The following is a 17,342-nucleotide window of genomic DNA, read 5'->3' on the forward strand; positions in this document are numbered from 1 at the left end:
ACTCCTACATTCATACACACCTATATACACATACACTTTTACACACCTACACACACCTACACACACACCTATACTCATACACACATATACCCCATACACCTATACACATGCCTACACACACACCTACACCTACACACACACACCCCTACACTCATACACACCTATACACACACTCCTACACACCTACATGCATACACACCTACACATACATATACACCTACACTCATACCTATACACACACTCCACACCTACACGCATACACACCTACACATACATATACACCTACACTCATACACACCTATACACACATATACCCCTACACACCTACACACATACACACATACACACATACATACACGTGTGCTTTCAGGATAACAAGGCAGTGACTCGGCTGGAAACTCTAGCAATGGTCCCGGGAACTACTGCTGTGCGGTGGGAAACTTGGAAACACAGGAGCAGCGCGGTGCAGGGTCTCAGCTCCAAAGCTTCTGTCAGGCATCCTTGGGACCTGCAGGACAGAGAAGAGCCAACAGCCTGCCTGCCAGCTGTGCTCTGACTTCCTCCAGATGGTGTCTGGTCCTCTCATAGGGGCCTGTGGTCCCTACTGCGAAAGTTCACTTTGGGGATCATTCCCAAATCTCCAGACTTGAAGAGGCACAGAGGTGGCCAAGGCCAGAGTTTGCCCAGCAGCCAGTTTGGATTTAGGGTCACATTACGGGGAGGTGAGACCATGAGTGCTTATGGTGGAGAAGCTACATGGATTTCAGGCAGTGGACGTGCCTCTGGGGAGGACAGCAGGTTAAGGCCAGGGACTGAACTTGGACTGCCAGTGGTTTACCTGGCTGTTTTTGCTAAAACACAGCTGAGTGGAACTAGGCGCTAGGAGGAGGCAGGTTGCCAGCAGTTAGGGCCTGGCTTGGCCCAGTGAGACCCTGGCCTCTCTTTTGCCTGGAAAGTTTCTATACATTAGAGCAAGTCCTGCTGACAGGTTGGAGACAGAGCTGAGGTGGACAATCCTCAGAGTGCGACTGATGGGAGCGATCACTTAGGCGCAAGGGCACCCACTGCCCCCTGGACTCTGGTTTTAGGAGAGGCCGTAGAAGCTCTGATCCACCGATCCTGAAGATAGCTAAAGCCCAGCAGTGAACAGACAGCGCTCTGGCAGCTGGATCATCCAGGGGCAGAGTTCTTGGCTGTCTCCACCCTTCTGAACGCATCTGCGGGCATTGGGGAGACACGGGTTACACAGGTGCTCCTTGTTTCTCTCCCCTTGCTGGGTTTTCATCAGGTTTTTTTCTGATGACACATACTGAGAGTGGAACGCTCTGTTGTAAGAAGACCCTGAGAGGCGGCAGGATTAAGCCACACATACCTCTCAGCAAGATTTTTGCAGAAAAGCATATTGAAGTGTGGGCATTTCAGGAGAACCCACAAAATCACAAGGCAGGAGAAGTCCTTTGAGCAAATCAGCAGACAGCTATGTTAGGATGAGGCTTCCCTTCCATCCTGAGCAGAACATTTTCAGTTTTCCAATTTAAGAAACCAAAGTGAACTGTTACCTTCCTTTATAAAGTAAGTAGAAACAATAGGAGTTTTCGGAAGAAAAAAAAAAAAAGACTTGCTCAGAAAGCTAGCAGAGAGCTTAGAAAATATTATTTAAAAATGGAACATCTGACACAGTAGGAACAGAGGAGACCATGTCAAGAGAAGAAATTGCAAATGTCTGGGTTGGTTTGGACTTTGATTTACTTGTTGAAAATGAAAGGATATTTCATATTCCGAACGATGAGCCAGCCGCGCTGACAAGTTCACTGCTTAATCAGAGGAATCCAGCAAATTAATAGGTAATTCTGATGGAATAACAAAACCTCTCTCAGGTGGACCATGAAGTATCGCCCTGCTGCAAGGGAAAGGTGACAATGTGGATTTGTCCAGGAAGAAGGAGGGAGAGAAATATTTTCAGGGTCAGTGGATTTCTCTCTCCTCTCTGTCTCTCTCTCTTCTCAGAACAACATAGGAGAGAACGAGGTTTTCCCCGTGAGTGGTGAGCTAATAAGCTTTGTGAGCAGGAGGTTCTATGCATTAGGAAAGGATTAACCCACGGCTAGCTCCTTTGTTTGCACAAGGAGGTGGTCCTCTGCTATTGCTGTGAAGGAGCAATTGGAATCCACAGTATTTCAGAAGGGCCTGGGGTCTCTAGTGCTCCCTCAAGAGCCATCCTCCCTGCCCCACTTCCTCCTTCGCCAGTCGTGGGACCTGGCATTCGGCACCATTTCATTTTTATAGCTCCCTACCCCATCCTGAGCACATTCGCACAGCCAGGAGATGGGCCGGTTCACTGGACTCCACCCTGGCCTCACTGGGGCTGACTTGAAGCCTCCATCTCGCAGATTCTGAGCGCCTCTGTGTTCTCTGTGTTTGCACCGTTTGTTCCCATGGCTTGGACTGTCTTCTTCCTCTTTCTCTTGGCTGATTCCTGCTAATCTCTTAGGCCCTTCTCAGGGACACTTTCTTCAGAAAGCTTCTGATTGCCCATGGCAGTTAGATGACCTTCCAAAGTGATCCCACGTGTTTGTCTTGGGCATTCCTCTGTCTCGACCCTGGTCATGCTGGACGGCAACTCTCTACTTCTTTCTCACACAGGCCTGTGAGTGTGGGAGAGGCAGTGGTTACGGCTTTTGCTGTGTAGCCCCAGATCCAGCAGAGGGATGGGGGCATATGACAGGAACTTGCTGGAGGTGGGAGCAGATGACTCCCCTATGTGACAGATGGTGGGGAGGGTATGGGGAGGGAGGTGTCGGGGAGGGCTTCCCCAGGCTAAAATTCCTTTTAGTAGTACAGGTTCAGGNCACACCTACACACATACACACATACACACATACATACACGTGTGCTTTCAGGATAACAAGGCAGTGACTCGGCTGGAAACTCTAGCAATGGTCCCGGGAACTACTGCTGTGCGGTGGGAAACTTGGAAACACAGGAGCAGCGCGGTGCAGGGTCTCAGCTCCAAAGCTTCTGTCAGGCATCCTTGGGACCTGCAGGACAGAGAAGAGCCAACAGCCTGCCTGCCAGCTGTGCTCTGACTTCCTCCAGATGGTGTCTGGTCCTCTCATAGGGGCCTGTGGTCCCTACTGCGAAAGTTCACTTTGGGGATCATTCCCAAATCTCCAGACTTGAAGAGGCACAGAGGTGGCCAAGGCCAGAGTTTGCCCAGCAGCCAGTTTGGATTTAGGGTCACATTACGGGGAGGTGAGACCATGAGTGCTTATGGTGGAGAAGCTACATGGATTTCAGGCAGTGGACGTGCCTCTGGGGAGGACAGCAGGTTAAGGCCAGGGACTGAACTTGGACTGCCAGTGGTTTACCTGGCTGTTTTGCTAAAACACAGCTGAGTGGAACTAGGCGCTAGGAGGAGGCAGGTTGCCAGCAGTTAGGGCCTGGCTTGGCCCAGTGAGACCCTGGCCTCTCTTTTGCCTGGAAAGTTTCTATACATTAGAGCAAGTCCTGCTGACAGGTTGGAGACAGAGCTGAGGTGGACAATCCTCAGAGTGCGACTGATGGGAGCGATCACTTAGGCGCAAGGGCACCCACTGCCCCTGGACTCTGGTTTTAGGAGAGGCCGTAGAAGCTCTGATCCACCGATCCTGAAGATAGCTAAAGCCCAGCAGTGAACAGACAGCGCTCTGGCAGCTGGATCATCCAGGGGCAGAGTTCTTGGCTGTCTCCACCCTTCTGAACGCATCTGCGGGCATTGGGGAGACACGGGTTACACAGGTGCTCCTTGTTTCTCTCCCCTTGCTGGGTTTTCATCAGGTTTTTTTCTGATGACACATACTGAGAGTGGAACGCTCTGTTGTAAGAAGACCCTGAGAGGCGGCAGGATTAAGCCACACATACCTCTCAGCAAGATTTTGCAGAAAAGCATATTGAAGTGTGGGCATTTCAGGAGAACCCACAAAATCACAAGGCAGGAGAAGTCCTTTGAGCAAATCAGCAGACAGCTATGTTAGGATGAGGCTTCCCTTCCATCCTGAGCAGAACATTTTCAGTTTTCCAATTTAAGAAACCAAAGTGAACTGTTACCTTCCTTTATAAAGTAAGTAGAAACAATAGGAGTTTTCGGAAGAAAAAAAAAAAAAGACTTGCTCAGAAAGCTAGCAGAGAGCTTAGAAAATATTATTTAAAATGGAACATCTGACACAGTAGGAACAGAGGAGACCATGTCAAGAGAAGAAATTGCAAATGTCTGGGTTGGTTTGGACTTTGATTTACTTGTTGAAAATGAAAGGATATTTCATATTCCGAACGATGAGCCAGCCGCGCTGACAAGTTCACTGCTTAATCAGAGGAATCCAGCAAATTAATAGGTAATTCTGATGGAATAACAAAACCTCTCTCAGGTGGACCATGAAGTATCGCCCTGCTGCAAGGGAAAGGTGACAATGTGGATTTGTCCAGGAAGAAGGAGGGAGAGAAATATTTTCAGGGTCAGTGGATTTCTCTCTCCGCTCTGTCTCTCTCTCTTCTCAGAACAACATAGGAGAGAACGAGGTTTTCCCCGTGAGTGGTGAGCTAATAAGCTTTGTGAGCAGGAGGTTCTATGCATTAGGAAAGGATTAACCCACGGCTAGCTCCTTTGTTTGCACAAGGAGGTGGTCCTCTGCTATTGCTGTGAAGGAGCAATTGGAATCCACAGTATTTCAGAAGGGCCTGGGGTCTCTAGTGCTCCCTCAAGAGCCATCCTCCCTGCCCCACTTCCTCCTTCGCCAGTCGTGGGACCTGGCATTCGGCACCATTTCATTTTATAGCTCCCTACCCCATCCTGAGCACATTCGCACAGCCAGGAGATGGGCCGGTTCACTGGACTCCACCCTGGCCTCACTGGGGCTGACTTGAAGCCTCCATCTCGCAGATTCTGAGCGCCTCTGTGTTCTCTGTGTTTGCACCGTTTGTTCCCATGGCTTGGACTGTCTTCTTCCTCTTTCTCTTGGCTGATTCCTGCTAATCTCTTAGGCCCTTCTCAGGGACACTTTCTTCAGAAAGCTTCTGATTGCCCATGGCAGTTAGATGACCTTCCAAAGTGATCCCACGTGTTTGTCTTGGGCATTCCTCTGTCTCGACCCTGGTCATGCTGGACGGCAACTCTCTACTTCTTTCTCACACAGGCCTGTGAGTGTGGGAGAGGCAGTGGTTACGGCTTTTGCTGTGTAGCCCCAGATCCAGCAGAGGGATGGGGCATATGACAGGAACTTGCTGGAGGTGGGAGCAGATGACTCCCCTATGTGACAGATGGTGGGGAGGGTATGGGGAGGGAGGTGTCGGGGAGGGCTTCCCCAGGCTAAAATTCCTTTTAGTAGTACAGGTTCAGGGTATGTCCTTCCAGGTGGTGGAGAATAGGTACTCCAAGAGAATTTTGAAAGTCCAGGAAAGAATGGATCATGACGTGTGAGAATTAGAAGATTCTTGGGAAAGGCTCCACCTCCTGCTTCCAACAAGAATGCATGCATAGAGCCATTGATGACATCTTATTATCACTCACCCTGTCACAGGGAGACTGTACTTATGGATGAAAATGTGGAGGAGATCAAGACCCATGTCAAACTCATACCAAAGTGTGTTCCATGATTCCCACATAGCATCTCAGTTTTGAGGAACACACTTTGGGAGACATTGATATTTCCCTTCCTTTTAAACATTCCAAATGGTACCCCAGTTTTAAGACTGTGGAAACTTTGTCTCTTCAGCCTTTATTTCTTCCTTTCCTCCTTTGCTCCCTTCCTCCCTCCCTCCTTGCCTTCTTGCTCGCTCCTTCTCTTTTCTTTTTCTTTCTTCTTTCTTTTCTTTCTCTTCCTCTTCGTTTTTCTTCTTTTCTCCCCTCCTTCCTTCTTCTCCTTCTCCTTCCTTCCTTCCTTTCTCTCTCTCTTCTTCCTTCCTTCCTTCTTCCTTCCTTCCTTCCTTTCCTTCCTTCCTTCATTCCCCTTCCTTCCTTCTCTTTCTTTTCTTTCCTCTCTCTTTGTTTTTCCTTCTAGGGGTTTACTAAGGGTGACATTTGAATTGTTGTAATAGAGTGGGCCACAAGTGTATTTGCATGTGACTGATGGCTGGCTTGCAAGCAGCCTGCATGGTCTCCACATGCTGAGAGCCAGTCTCAGGCTGGTAGTGATGCTGTGCCCCTGACAAACTGGAGTTCTGCCATCTGTGAGTGATAAATTAGTTGTCCCACCCTGTGAACATCCAGGGTAAAAGATTTCTCACTAGAAGGAAATTCTTAAGAACAGGATTGTGGCTTGTTTATCTCAGCCTCCACAGTACATCACCCATCGTAGGTCCTTGATAACACTTGCTGCATTAATGGACATAGTGCAATATGACAAGAGGTAAAATCTCAGTAATTAGAGATGGCAGAGAGGACTCGGGAGAGCCTTCCAGCTCAGATCCCAGGAGTCAAGCCAAGAGTACCATGGGGTGCATGTACCATCGAACAGGCAGATGGTAGACACACATCCTCAAGTTAGAGACTGGAAGTTGCCATACATGCAAGGACTTGCTACATGTGGGTGTGTACATCAGCTGAACCCTGGACTAAGAGTCTCAGAATAAATGGCAAGCCTTCCAGCTTGAGATATATTTTCCTGTCTTTAAAGTCTTCTGATCTATAGTGAAAATAAACATGGAGAACGAGGTTTTTCTTTTCTAGGCTCAAATTAAGTGCCTTCCATGTTGTTGGCACTCGCTCAAGAAACATTTAAATGAATGATTTGGAAGTGCAAGCAAGCTGGCTGGGACATCTGTCACCGTGCTGATGGCCAGCATGGATTTGTTCGGTCCAGCTGGCTGGGTGTGGCTTCTCGTCTTCCCCTGGTACTCCTCCTGGAGCTGGGGGGACGGTAGTAGGGGGGAGCAGGCTACCTTCTAAGGAAGAGCACAGCTTTCCTTCCATTTAGGAAATGTTATAAGAACATTTCCAGGATGCTCCTACACCTGTTTTGTGTTTGTTACCCAGTTACTTCCATTTCCAGGACCGTCTTCCCTGTACATAATGAGTGCCACCTTGCCCACTACCCATCCAAAGGGCCAGGAGTTGTGGAAGGTCCTTCTTTCCCAATTCCCATATGTGGCAATTTTATCATCTCCAATCCCAGACTTGTGCTTGAGGCTTTCACACCAAGGCCCAGGTTTTCGATGGCAGGTGTTTGGCAGAGCTGCCAGCCTCGTAAAACAAGGTAATGGTCTTTAGGAAGTAATCACTTTAGCTATTGTTTCCCAGCAGTTGCCAGAGAGTCTAGAAAGGACCTAGTGACTTCACGACAGTACAGCAAAAGGGAGAACAGCAGCTGCAGCAGCAGCCTGTGGACAGCAGGGAAGGTGACCGCTAATTTTACAAGCACTTGGAGATATTCTGGCACCTTCATAGGACACCAGGGAACCTGCAGTCACTTTTGCTGGCTGACTTTTCAATCTCCTAACATTGAAAAGCTCAATAGGAAAGAACTTAAATCCATTGTAAGGTTTTGCAATTTTCTCTAAGGTCAATATTACACATGGAATGCCTAATGGGAAATTGCTACAAAAATGGCAGCTAATTACAGGTTAGTGGATAAAACAAAACCCTTCTCTGGAGATCCTATGCACGTAGATTGAAGGATAAAATAGAGCTGAATGGTATTTGATTTATTTGTATTTATCCAAGTCAGTGGCCCAGGCAGGAAGGTAATATATGAAAAGGGACATTTTTGGAATAGCTATTTTTGAATTATGCTCATGAAATACACATTGTGCTACAGAGGACATGTGGGAAAGCTACACTCTGACCGCATGACTAATTTTTAAAGCCTTGCATAAAGAGAATTCCCCCCAAGAACACAGCTGGGCTATTCCTTCGTGGACTGAATGTGTCAATTATGAATTGAACTAAGATGAAATTTTACTCCAGTATGGCAAATGAACTGAGGAGTGTACCCTGCAGCCAAGGTATTATGTAGTAGTTCATACACCAAGTACTATTATTTTATTAACTTTAAGAACATGTTTTACATAAAAACAGGCAACATCAAAAAAGCTCAGTTGATAAATGAACATACTATATCACAGATGATTTCATTCCACATTAACCTACATGTATTAGCTTAAACTGAAGGATTAGGGGGAAAAATTGGATCTCATTCCACCTTTAATTAAGGATACAAATTGTTCCAAAGTTATTTCATTAGGATTCTGAAAATCAAAGATTAACCTGTGTCATCTGATCCATGCAGCAAGTGATAAATTCAGTATTTTTAAAGGAAACATTGAATTTTTTTCTTGAGTCAAATTGAAACCTTTCAGAAACTTGTTTAAATGCATCAAGTCCTACCCACCTTTTTAGTATGTATGAGCAAAATACTATTTAATTTCACACTCAACTAATCCTTTAATAATTTTCTTTCAGCCAGAATGAAAAAGGCCAGTATTAATTTCCTAATAAATTTTTTTTCAAAAGTTATCGAGGATATGACTATAACCTTGGACCAGTTTCAATTTCTTTTTATTTTTTCTGAGAATACACCAAAGATTAATGTCAATGGCAAGTGAGAAATTGTCCCTAGAGAACTATTCAAGGACTTTTTCTCACTACATTTGATTGGACTGGAATGAACTGACATTATAGCATCTTTATCATCACCTTTAAAATTCTATTTTCTCTTAGTAGCAACAGTGAAGACTTTAGAACTATTACTTACTTTAAATGAATAAAGTATATCACAGACAAAAATAGACACTTTTACATTAAAGCAACATCAAGGGCCTCAATTTCATTGAACAGAAACAAATACTGAAGAAATGTACAGGTATGATTTAATTTTAGAGAGTGCTCTTTCTTCAGGGAAAAAAAATGAAACTAGATCTCTTATTTGTCTGTATGGGCAAGATATGGTAAATGTCATGATCAAAACACATGCCAGTTAGAAACTTGATCACAGAAATGATGCTCAGTGTTGAAGCCCAACAATAAACAAACAACAAACAAAAACCCCCACTCTAACCAGAGGCATTTAGGCCTCTCCATTGAATTTCCTGTTTCCCACCAGTTTACGACCCTTAATGTTACTGGATGAATGGCTGCATATTTGAGATGATTAAAAATAAAAGACAGGCTTAAAAGCACCTCCTCCTCCAGTATGTAATTACATACAAACGAAAGATTCCTTCTGACAGTCCTAGGAACCCCATTTGTTACTGTTTCATGTATAAGCACCATTGAACCAATTTTTAAAGCACATTTGCAGTTATCAAATGTTTAGTGTGTCCTCAAGTTTCATTGATTTGTTTGCCTTTAAGCAAGAAAAGAGTAAAGTGTGTTATTCTCCTCTGCTTCTTATCATATCTGAATTGTCAAAAATGTTAATTTTGGAAGGGCTTTTAATCACTATTTTCCCCAACAGACTAGAATGGCTCCATGAAATCTGACAATTAAGGAAATCTCTGTCCCCAGAAGAAGCACATATCTGACCCTCTAAACTGCATGCAAAGTAAGGGTCTGTGTGAGAATATTTTTCCCAAACTCCCGATGGGCATGGCAGACAATATGTAGAAAAATCTGAGTTTTGAACTGACCAACTTCAAGTCTTTTAAAATCCTTGGGCAAAAAAACCAAAAAATATTATCTAGCAGTTAAAAAAATTATTGACTTACAAATTATAGAAAAGATATGTTATCTACAATATATGCCAGGTGACCCATTAAATTTAAAAAACATATCCGAATGGGTAACTACATTAAAACTACCATCTTGGATTTTGGTGCTTTCCAAAATTCTGAAATCACTATTAAGGAGGGACGATACCAGATTTTTTTGTTGTTCTTTTCTTCGGAGAATGGGGAAGAAGTTGGAAAGAGAAGGAAGTAAACCTTCACTCTTTGGTACAGCCCTGTATAGCAAACTTCAGCCTGGGGCACATTTTTATGGTCAAATTAAAAACCTTTGAGAATAGTAGTTTATCATAGAAATGCTGACAGATCCTAACCCAGAGAAGGGCTAGGAGCAACACAGTAATATTAAGAAAGCTCTCCCTCAGCACGATTGAGCTTCAGCGCAAGGGATAGAGTTGTCTAATGGACGCCCTTGGCCAGTAAACAACCGTGATTTAATGTGCCTGAGACTTGGTCATATGGGAGCTCTGTGACCCTTTAAGTCAAATTTTCTTTTCTTTTTGTTTTCAACTGAAATACGCCTCAAAGGGTAAAGGATTGCAATTTTAGCCTTCATTCATGGATATATTGCTTTCTTTCAACAATATCTGACGGGCCTGTTAACTGCCACCCATGGGGAGCAGGTTGCAGGAAGGTCTCATTGAACACAAAACACCAAGTGTTTTCAGTAGTTTATTCACATTTTTTTTCTCTGTTTATTTTAATATGCACCACGTGTAAGTTAGATGAGGGCTACGGTAAAAACATTTTTGATGACTGAAATCTTACTTTTCCTTCTAACGATCTGGAGCAAATCACATATTCATTGATCATGACGAATAAAATGATTTCTGCTACAATGTTGAGAAAAAAATGTGTTCATTAATATGAACACATGTCTACAGAGATGATTTACACGATGCAAGTAATGAAAGAGTTCTTCCTTAACTAGTCAACTATCCAACTGAAAAGATGAATCTTAAAATTCCCTTGAAAATACCATATGGTTGGTCATGTGTCAGTAAAAGAAAGATGGTCCCCATCACCAGGCCACCACCATAAGAGAGCTATATTAAATACTTGGGAAAAAATATGGAAACACTTGTGGTGATGATTAAATTGATAATTACATAGATACACTGCCATAATGATACATATTTGTTCTATGATAAGTGAAATCAAAAATAAGATCAATTTGGTTATAGAAATTCCTTAAAGAACACCACCACTTAATTATTTCAAACTTGAACTATCCCAAGAAGGTCGAGAAAAAAATTAGAAAGCACTGGCTAAAAGCAAAGCAATCTGGATACACCAATGTAGTCAGCATGCCTTGTGCTTGTCTGTTAACCCTCTGAGTACATCTCTGACATTCAGGATCTTGGTAGCTTAATGTGAGAAAGATTGCATTCCATCTGATTACTCAAGATTTCTACTTGACTGGTCACATTCCACTCTTTATTCAGCACAGATCACTCAAATTCTACAGTGATGTGCTGGGATCCCCATGATGAATGGGCCTTGCATTCTTCTGAGCTGCCCTTCTGCAGTGTGCTGAGAAACACTCCCCAGCTTCACACAGTCCAGAGTCCCCCTAGACGTCGATGAGAAAAGGCCTGAGCCATGCACTGCAGGCTCAGTACACTAGATGCTGTAGCAATATAGTTAATGCCCACAGAAAAAGCAGTAATTCAGAGAAAGAAAGGAAAATGACAGTCCACTGCAGGTAGGTCTCTGCCCATTGCATTCTTCATACTTTTAGAGTTGAGGCCAGGCTGTAGAGCTACTCCGTAGCCTTGGAATAGCGCTTTGCTTTATATTTCTAGAGAAAGCAATAATTTCTGACTAATTCAGTGTTCCTTATTAATATGGAATCTACCTATACACCAACACTCTTTCTGGTGTTCTGTGCCCCTCACCCCCACCTCCCCCCAAAAAACAACTCAACTAATTTACTAATTTATGCTACTTTGTGATTTTGTGTGTTATCGCTTCTAGATGCTCCAAAAGAGGGGAAAAAAACCCTCAATAAATAATATGCTGTTTACATGTCAGGACAACACAGACCACAGAGATGAACCTAAATGTAAAAGAGAAAAAATTTTGGAGATGGTGTTGCAAAAGTAATGACATGTGATTTAAAAATCCATATTAATGTAGACCATAGTTTCAGGGCTGAAGAGTAAAAATGCAGCAAGTGAAGATCAATGTGCATTTGAAAATAAAGGACTATAGAAACGTTGTTCACAAATTTTAAGACTCTCAGGTATTAAAATATATTCAAACAGAGAACGTAGGTACTGTTCAGCCACCAGATGCAAATTTCATGAGATATCTCTCCCTGGTTGTCTCATGGATCCCAGAGCTCAGCAAACCTTGGGAGCACATTTGAGCTGGGCAACTGCCTCTAAGACATGCCAGGAGAATCCTCTCTGAGCACTGCGGTGATGCACAGAACCTGCAAATCCCCATCCTAAAATGGAATCTGTTCCAGAAGAAACTCAGGCCTGGAGACTCTGCACTAGGGAGATTGATTTGGTGACAGGAGTGAAAATACAGGTCGCAGACAGGACTTGGCCCAAAGACAGAAAAAAACACTATGACCTCCTGGACAGCTAAAGACAGTGGTATTAAAAAAAATCATTTTAGGAGATGGAGGTTTTATCCTCAGGGGTATCATCTAGGTCTTTCATCCTGATCTTCCTCGGAGACTATATAGGTAAACTAAAGGTGCACATGGAATTGTCTTGCCAGTGGTTTATTCACTGAAAACTTATTGTTAGAACATTCTGGATTGTGTTCCCAGTGTGCTTTCTCCTCAGCCATCTTGCAAAGCACCTGCCTCCAGGCTCCTTGTGCCCCAGCTCTCCTATGTGTGGATTTCATACTAGATGTAGATTGCACAGTGATGACCACAGTGCGTGGAAGCAGGTGAGAAAAAGCACAGGATGTTATTCCCTCTTACTGTTTGAAATTCCAGCCCTGCAGAGCACCGGGCAATTTATTGCTCTTTTCCACCGGTTGTTTCTTTCCTGTAGATGTCTGACACTGAGTAGAGAGACCCTCACTCACCAAGAACAAGACAAGCTATGGTGACTCCCTGAGAGTCTGCGCTGGTGCTAGCAGCAGCTGATATGGAAGCAGCATTTCTGGGGCATCATCAGTACATCTTCATGTGGAGACAATTTGGGGGGGCACCATCTATTTCTGGGGTCAAGCTCTTTGCCACAAACCCAATTCCCTCCACCTGGGATGCAGAACTCACTGCAACTGACAGTCATATCTCTAACGAAAAAAAAATCTGTTTCTGAATAGGATTGTGAAGAAGAAAGAACAGTGCGTGTGTCAAAGTTATAAACCTGCCATGTTCTAAACCCACAGAAAAGGACAAACAAGATATCATTCTAAATGTCCTTCTTTTCTGGACATTTCAGCATCTAACAACACCCCTTGATCTGCAGTAAAATCAAGAAACATGTGTGTATACATCCAAAGACCTGAAAAATTCCCCAACAAGAATTCTCAATAAAATTCTATGCACTCAGAGGGTTAACAAGTGCTATATTACATACTGCAGATCCTAGCTTGACTGATAAACATTCATTGCTTCTAAGTTTAAAAAAAAAATTGCAAATTGGCCTTAACCCTTTGAGGACTCTATTAGCAGCAAATTACCATCTTCACAATCACCACGTGTCATCTCATTCAGTAAAGGGACACCGCTACAAAGATACCTGAAAACACTTTCAGTTCTGCCATTCAAGCATTGAGCGCTAGATAGATCAGATGAAACTGTTTTACACAAATTTTGGGGGAAAAAAATCTCAGAGTCTCAAAGGGTTAAGCTAGGACTTTGAGTAAAAGGGTCTTATTAAAAGGGCGAGTTGGGGGAGCGAACAGTCTCGGAGGAGCTTGGGGAGTAGTCTTCCGATTCCGAGTTGAGTTCGGGAGGAGCTGGCTGCGCCTTGTACCGGCTCCTCACATCCTGGTTGCGTCTTCGTCGGAAAACCTGCCTCTCCTTATCAAGAGCGGTGGTCTAGCAGGGGCATAAAATGAGAAAGAGGACAATTAGGGCGAGGGAAATGGCAAAACAAACTCTTTCTAGAACTTTCTGAGGTCAGAAAAAATACACTGGCCAAGTTCACCTGTCCATCATGGCACACTTTTTGTTGACAGTCACCACTCTCAGGGAGCCCTCTGCTCCCCACAAATCCAGGTCTTTAAGGGACCTGGTCATGACATCTGCAGGCACAGGCAGGATGGATGGTGTACTGGGTTTACCCTTCCCCACCCCTCCCCAGACTTTTGCTAGCTCCACATTTATTTACCCTTGGTGGCTCCTAGGCTAGCCAGAGGACACCCCCATCTTCTCTGAAAAGGGGTGCCTGAGTCCTGTGTGTAAAAATCCCCCTTGGGCAACTTCAATTAACATGCAGCTCGGGTAGCTGCATAATACAGATGAAAGGTGATGAAGTTGTCAGTCAGACATGGAAATGGAGCCACGGCTCATCCTGTTCTTTTAGCACCTCCTCACTCTAAATGATCTTATTATCTGTTGATGAGGGAGTGTGGATGAATTTCTGGGAAGGATTGGTTTAATTTTAATGAAACCAATGCCTGAAATTGAACACTGCTTTGAATGCAATTAAACCAAGTGGAAACCTTCCCACGGATTTCACTTTACAAAGTTCATTTTCATCGTAGTATGTGGTAATTTATGAAACTGAGATTCAGTTTTGTAGGTATTCCAACTCCCAGTCTCTGTGCCTCAATTTCCTGAGGAGACCTCCGAGGAGTCCCCAGATGTGCTATCTGCCTGTAGCTCTGGAAGTTACCATGACATCAGAATGGGGGACGGCATGACTTCGTCACAGATTTAGTGGGTGCGGGGGAAAATGGGGTCATTACAGAGAAACCTCACACAGAAAGCAGAAGAGTAGGTATGAGGTCTGAAGAAAAATATAGAACGCATATAAAAGTTGAAGGCGTTCTTGTTTGAAAATCCCTCTTTAAAAGGATGTAGCCTGGAGGTTATTCTGCTTTTAAGAGATTACTTTTCCTCTATGGGGATATACGCCACCATTTTTCCTCTTGAAAATTTACTGTTAGCTCCCAAAGAACAGAGATAATTTTATAGCCAGCCTGGTTCTGAGAACAAAGCGAAAACTAAGCCCCTCATACAACTGCAGTATAGCATTAGGACAATCTTAGATCTAAAATAGGCCAATCAAAGTTCCAAAACGAAGTAATAAAGAGATAAAGAGAGGCAGTGTGTAGAACCAGTACAGTAAACAGCTTCGTTAGGCTGAACTGCTCTACTTTAGAAACTATCCACCCACTGAATGAACAGTGTTACAAACCAATGAGGAAGATAAACTTCAATAATTCACTTCTTGTCTCACTAGATTGTTAATACAATGATTCAGTAACAGGTCTGTTGAAACGTCTACCTTTGATTCTACTTGTTGAATTTTTAAGGATGCTCATATAGTTGTTAGTCTTATACCTATTGAGTTTATGATATTTTCAGTGTCATAAACCCAAATTCCTAACTTTATTTAAAACATTGTAAAGTTACAACACATGGTATTTTGCTTTCAAAGCAAACTGAAATGTTCTCTTTGTGTAGAGTTGAATGTTTGTAAAAAAAACAGACGTCTATTTAGTCTGCCTTACATAAAAAGCATTTTGTAGTTAATCCAAGAGTAATATAAACACCTCTTGGTCATAAGAAATCTTTCTATTTCTACCTCCTTGAGAAAGAAAAAAGTCATTTGCATCGGAATATTCTGACTTGTGAACAGAGGCAGTCAGATGTGGGGAAGAAAAGCACATCGGGGTTTTGCGTCCCACTCTGTCAGGGATTTTGCGTCAGGGATTTTGCGTCCCACTCTGTTCATTGCTGACCATTCACCCGGGTTTCTCATCTTTTAAATAAGGAGCACCTTTCCACTGTCATAGAGTTGCTATAGGTATAAATGGGTGTGCAAATGCTTTCTAAACAGCCAAGACTCCCAGAAATGTAAGGTGTTCTTTTCTTTACAACTTGATGTAAGACATTGTTTTAAAATCAAATAACTGCAGGTTATAGAAAAGCAATGTGCACAAAGCCCACGTTAGAACTTAACTCAGTACTTTCCCTCCTTCCTTTAGTTTCACTGGCGCCCTCTCGATATTTACTTCATTTCCCCATTATCCACTCAATACTTCACACTCTTAGCTGCAGCCACTGAAATACACCATTCTCCACAAATACTGTAATTCAGTTTATGCAGAAGCCGGTGGCACTTAATGTTGAGCCCATGCTTGGATGGTTCCCTCACCCTCATTTTCACCTTCATTTCTGCAAATCCTTATAAGCACAATCATATTCCCTTCTTGTCCTGCCTAGAAAGCCCTTCCCCTGTCCCTGTTGAAGCAGTCAGTTCTGGCCACTCCTACAGATTTCCCTAGTCAGTAGCTTTCTAAATGTTCACCTTTGTAGATAAGGCCTCATGCACAAAGGCTCCTGAGCTTTCAGGTGCATGGATCCCCAGGATGCTCATGACACTTATTCTTGGAAATTTATCATGGTCATGGGCATGTGTCATGGAATAAGTGGTTCAAGGTTGTCTCTATTGGATTTGCAGACTCTTAGAGTTGAATGAGGGTTTATAAAGCATTTTTGTCCAATGCTCTGTCTTTACAGGCAGGGAAGCTGAGGCCTAGGCATGTGGAGAGACTTGCCCATATGCATTGCTAACTAGGAACAGAACTCAATCTTCTCCTGTGCAAAGCCCAAGCAGTGTCTTCCCATTTACTCTGAAGTTTATTGAAGTGATAAATTAAAGTCACTGCACTCCCAGAAGCTCATCCCTTCTCTGTTCCCAGCCAGCATGAGCTAGGGAAAGACACTGGCCACAGGTAGTATCAAAGGCCAAAAGACAGTGGCTTCTCCACACTGATGATCAGAGAAACTTCTCTTTGTAGAAGCAGACAGGATCCACCATGTGGACAATCCCGTGAACACATTCTGAATTTTGATGCTCGTAAACTCCTAAGGAGACCTGAGTCTGATGACAGAGGTGCAGTTTTCTACCCCTCAGGTCCTCATAATATTCTCAAACCAGTACTGAGGACTCCCAACTGACTTGCTCTCAGAGATGTTCTAGAGGGCATCACTGCCCACAGGTCTTTCCTTCTCGGCCCCCACCCACTCTGCTTAGAGAAAGTATTTTAGGAACTTCTTTCTTCTCTATTTCCATGACAATCTAGTACCATTATTGTTCATCCTGCCTGCACCATAATTGACCCTAATTAACTGTTTTCCCTACCACATTGTAGACTCTTTGGAGAACCAAGGTCAAGCCTTGGATATCGTCTCTGTGTTTTCCACAGTTCACAGCACACAGTAGACACTCTATGAACTTTGTGTCATTTGAAAGATGGGAAACAATGAAGGCAATCTGTTTCTCTTTCTTCAAAAACTTTGTGGCTTTTGAAATATGAGAAAATACAACAGAGGTGATCTGCTTCTCTCTGGAGCACCCACCTTCTGGTCCATTCTGCACACAGCTGTCAGGTCAATTTCTACAAGGTCCAATTAATTTATTTACAGCTCCTCATAAAGCCCAATTTCTTTCCTTGGCCCAGCCTTTGCCATGTGCTTCCAATAAAAACTTCCAGGGTGT

At 43.6% G+C, this 17,342-nt stretch overlaps 1 protein-coding gene across 4 annotated transcripts in view; it reads right to left on the bottom strand.

The window, feature by feature from the left end:
- Positions 1 to 7,992: 7,992 nt before the first annotated feature.
- DCLK1 (doublecortin like kinase 1) overlaps positions 7,993 to 17,342 on the bottom strand; it is a 366,905-nt gene continuing 357,555 nt past the window's right edge. For all 4 annotated transcript variants that reach the window (XM_017854149.1, XM_017854150.1, XM_017854151.1 and 1 more), the window contains one exon: positions 7,993 to 13,708. In XM_017854149.1, coding sequence (XP_017709638.1) covers positions 13,544 to 13,708 — 165 coding nt within the window. In that variant the 3' untranslated portion in view covers positions 7,993 to 13,543. The remainder of the gene's footprint in view (positions 13,709 to 17,342) is intronic.

Source organism: Rhinopithecus bieti, unplaced genomic scaffold (assembly GCF_001698545.2).
Source record: "Rhinopithecus bieti isolate Rb0 unplaced genomic scaffold, ASM169854v2 scaffold_35538, whole genome shotgun sequence".
NCBI classification, from domain to species: domain Eukaryota; kingdom Metazoa; phylum Chordata; class Mammalia; order Primates; family Cercopithecidae; genus Rhinopithecus; species Rhinopithecus bieti.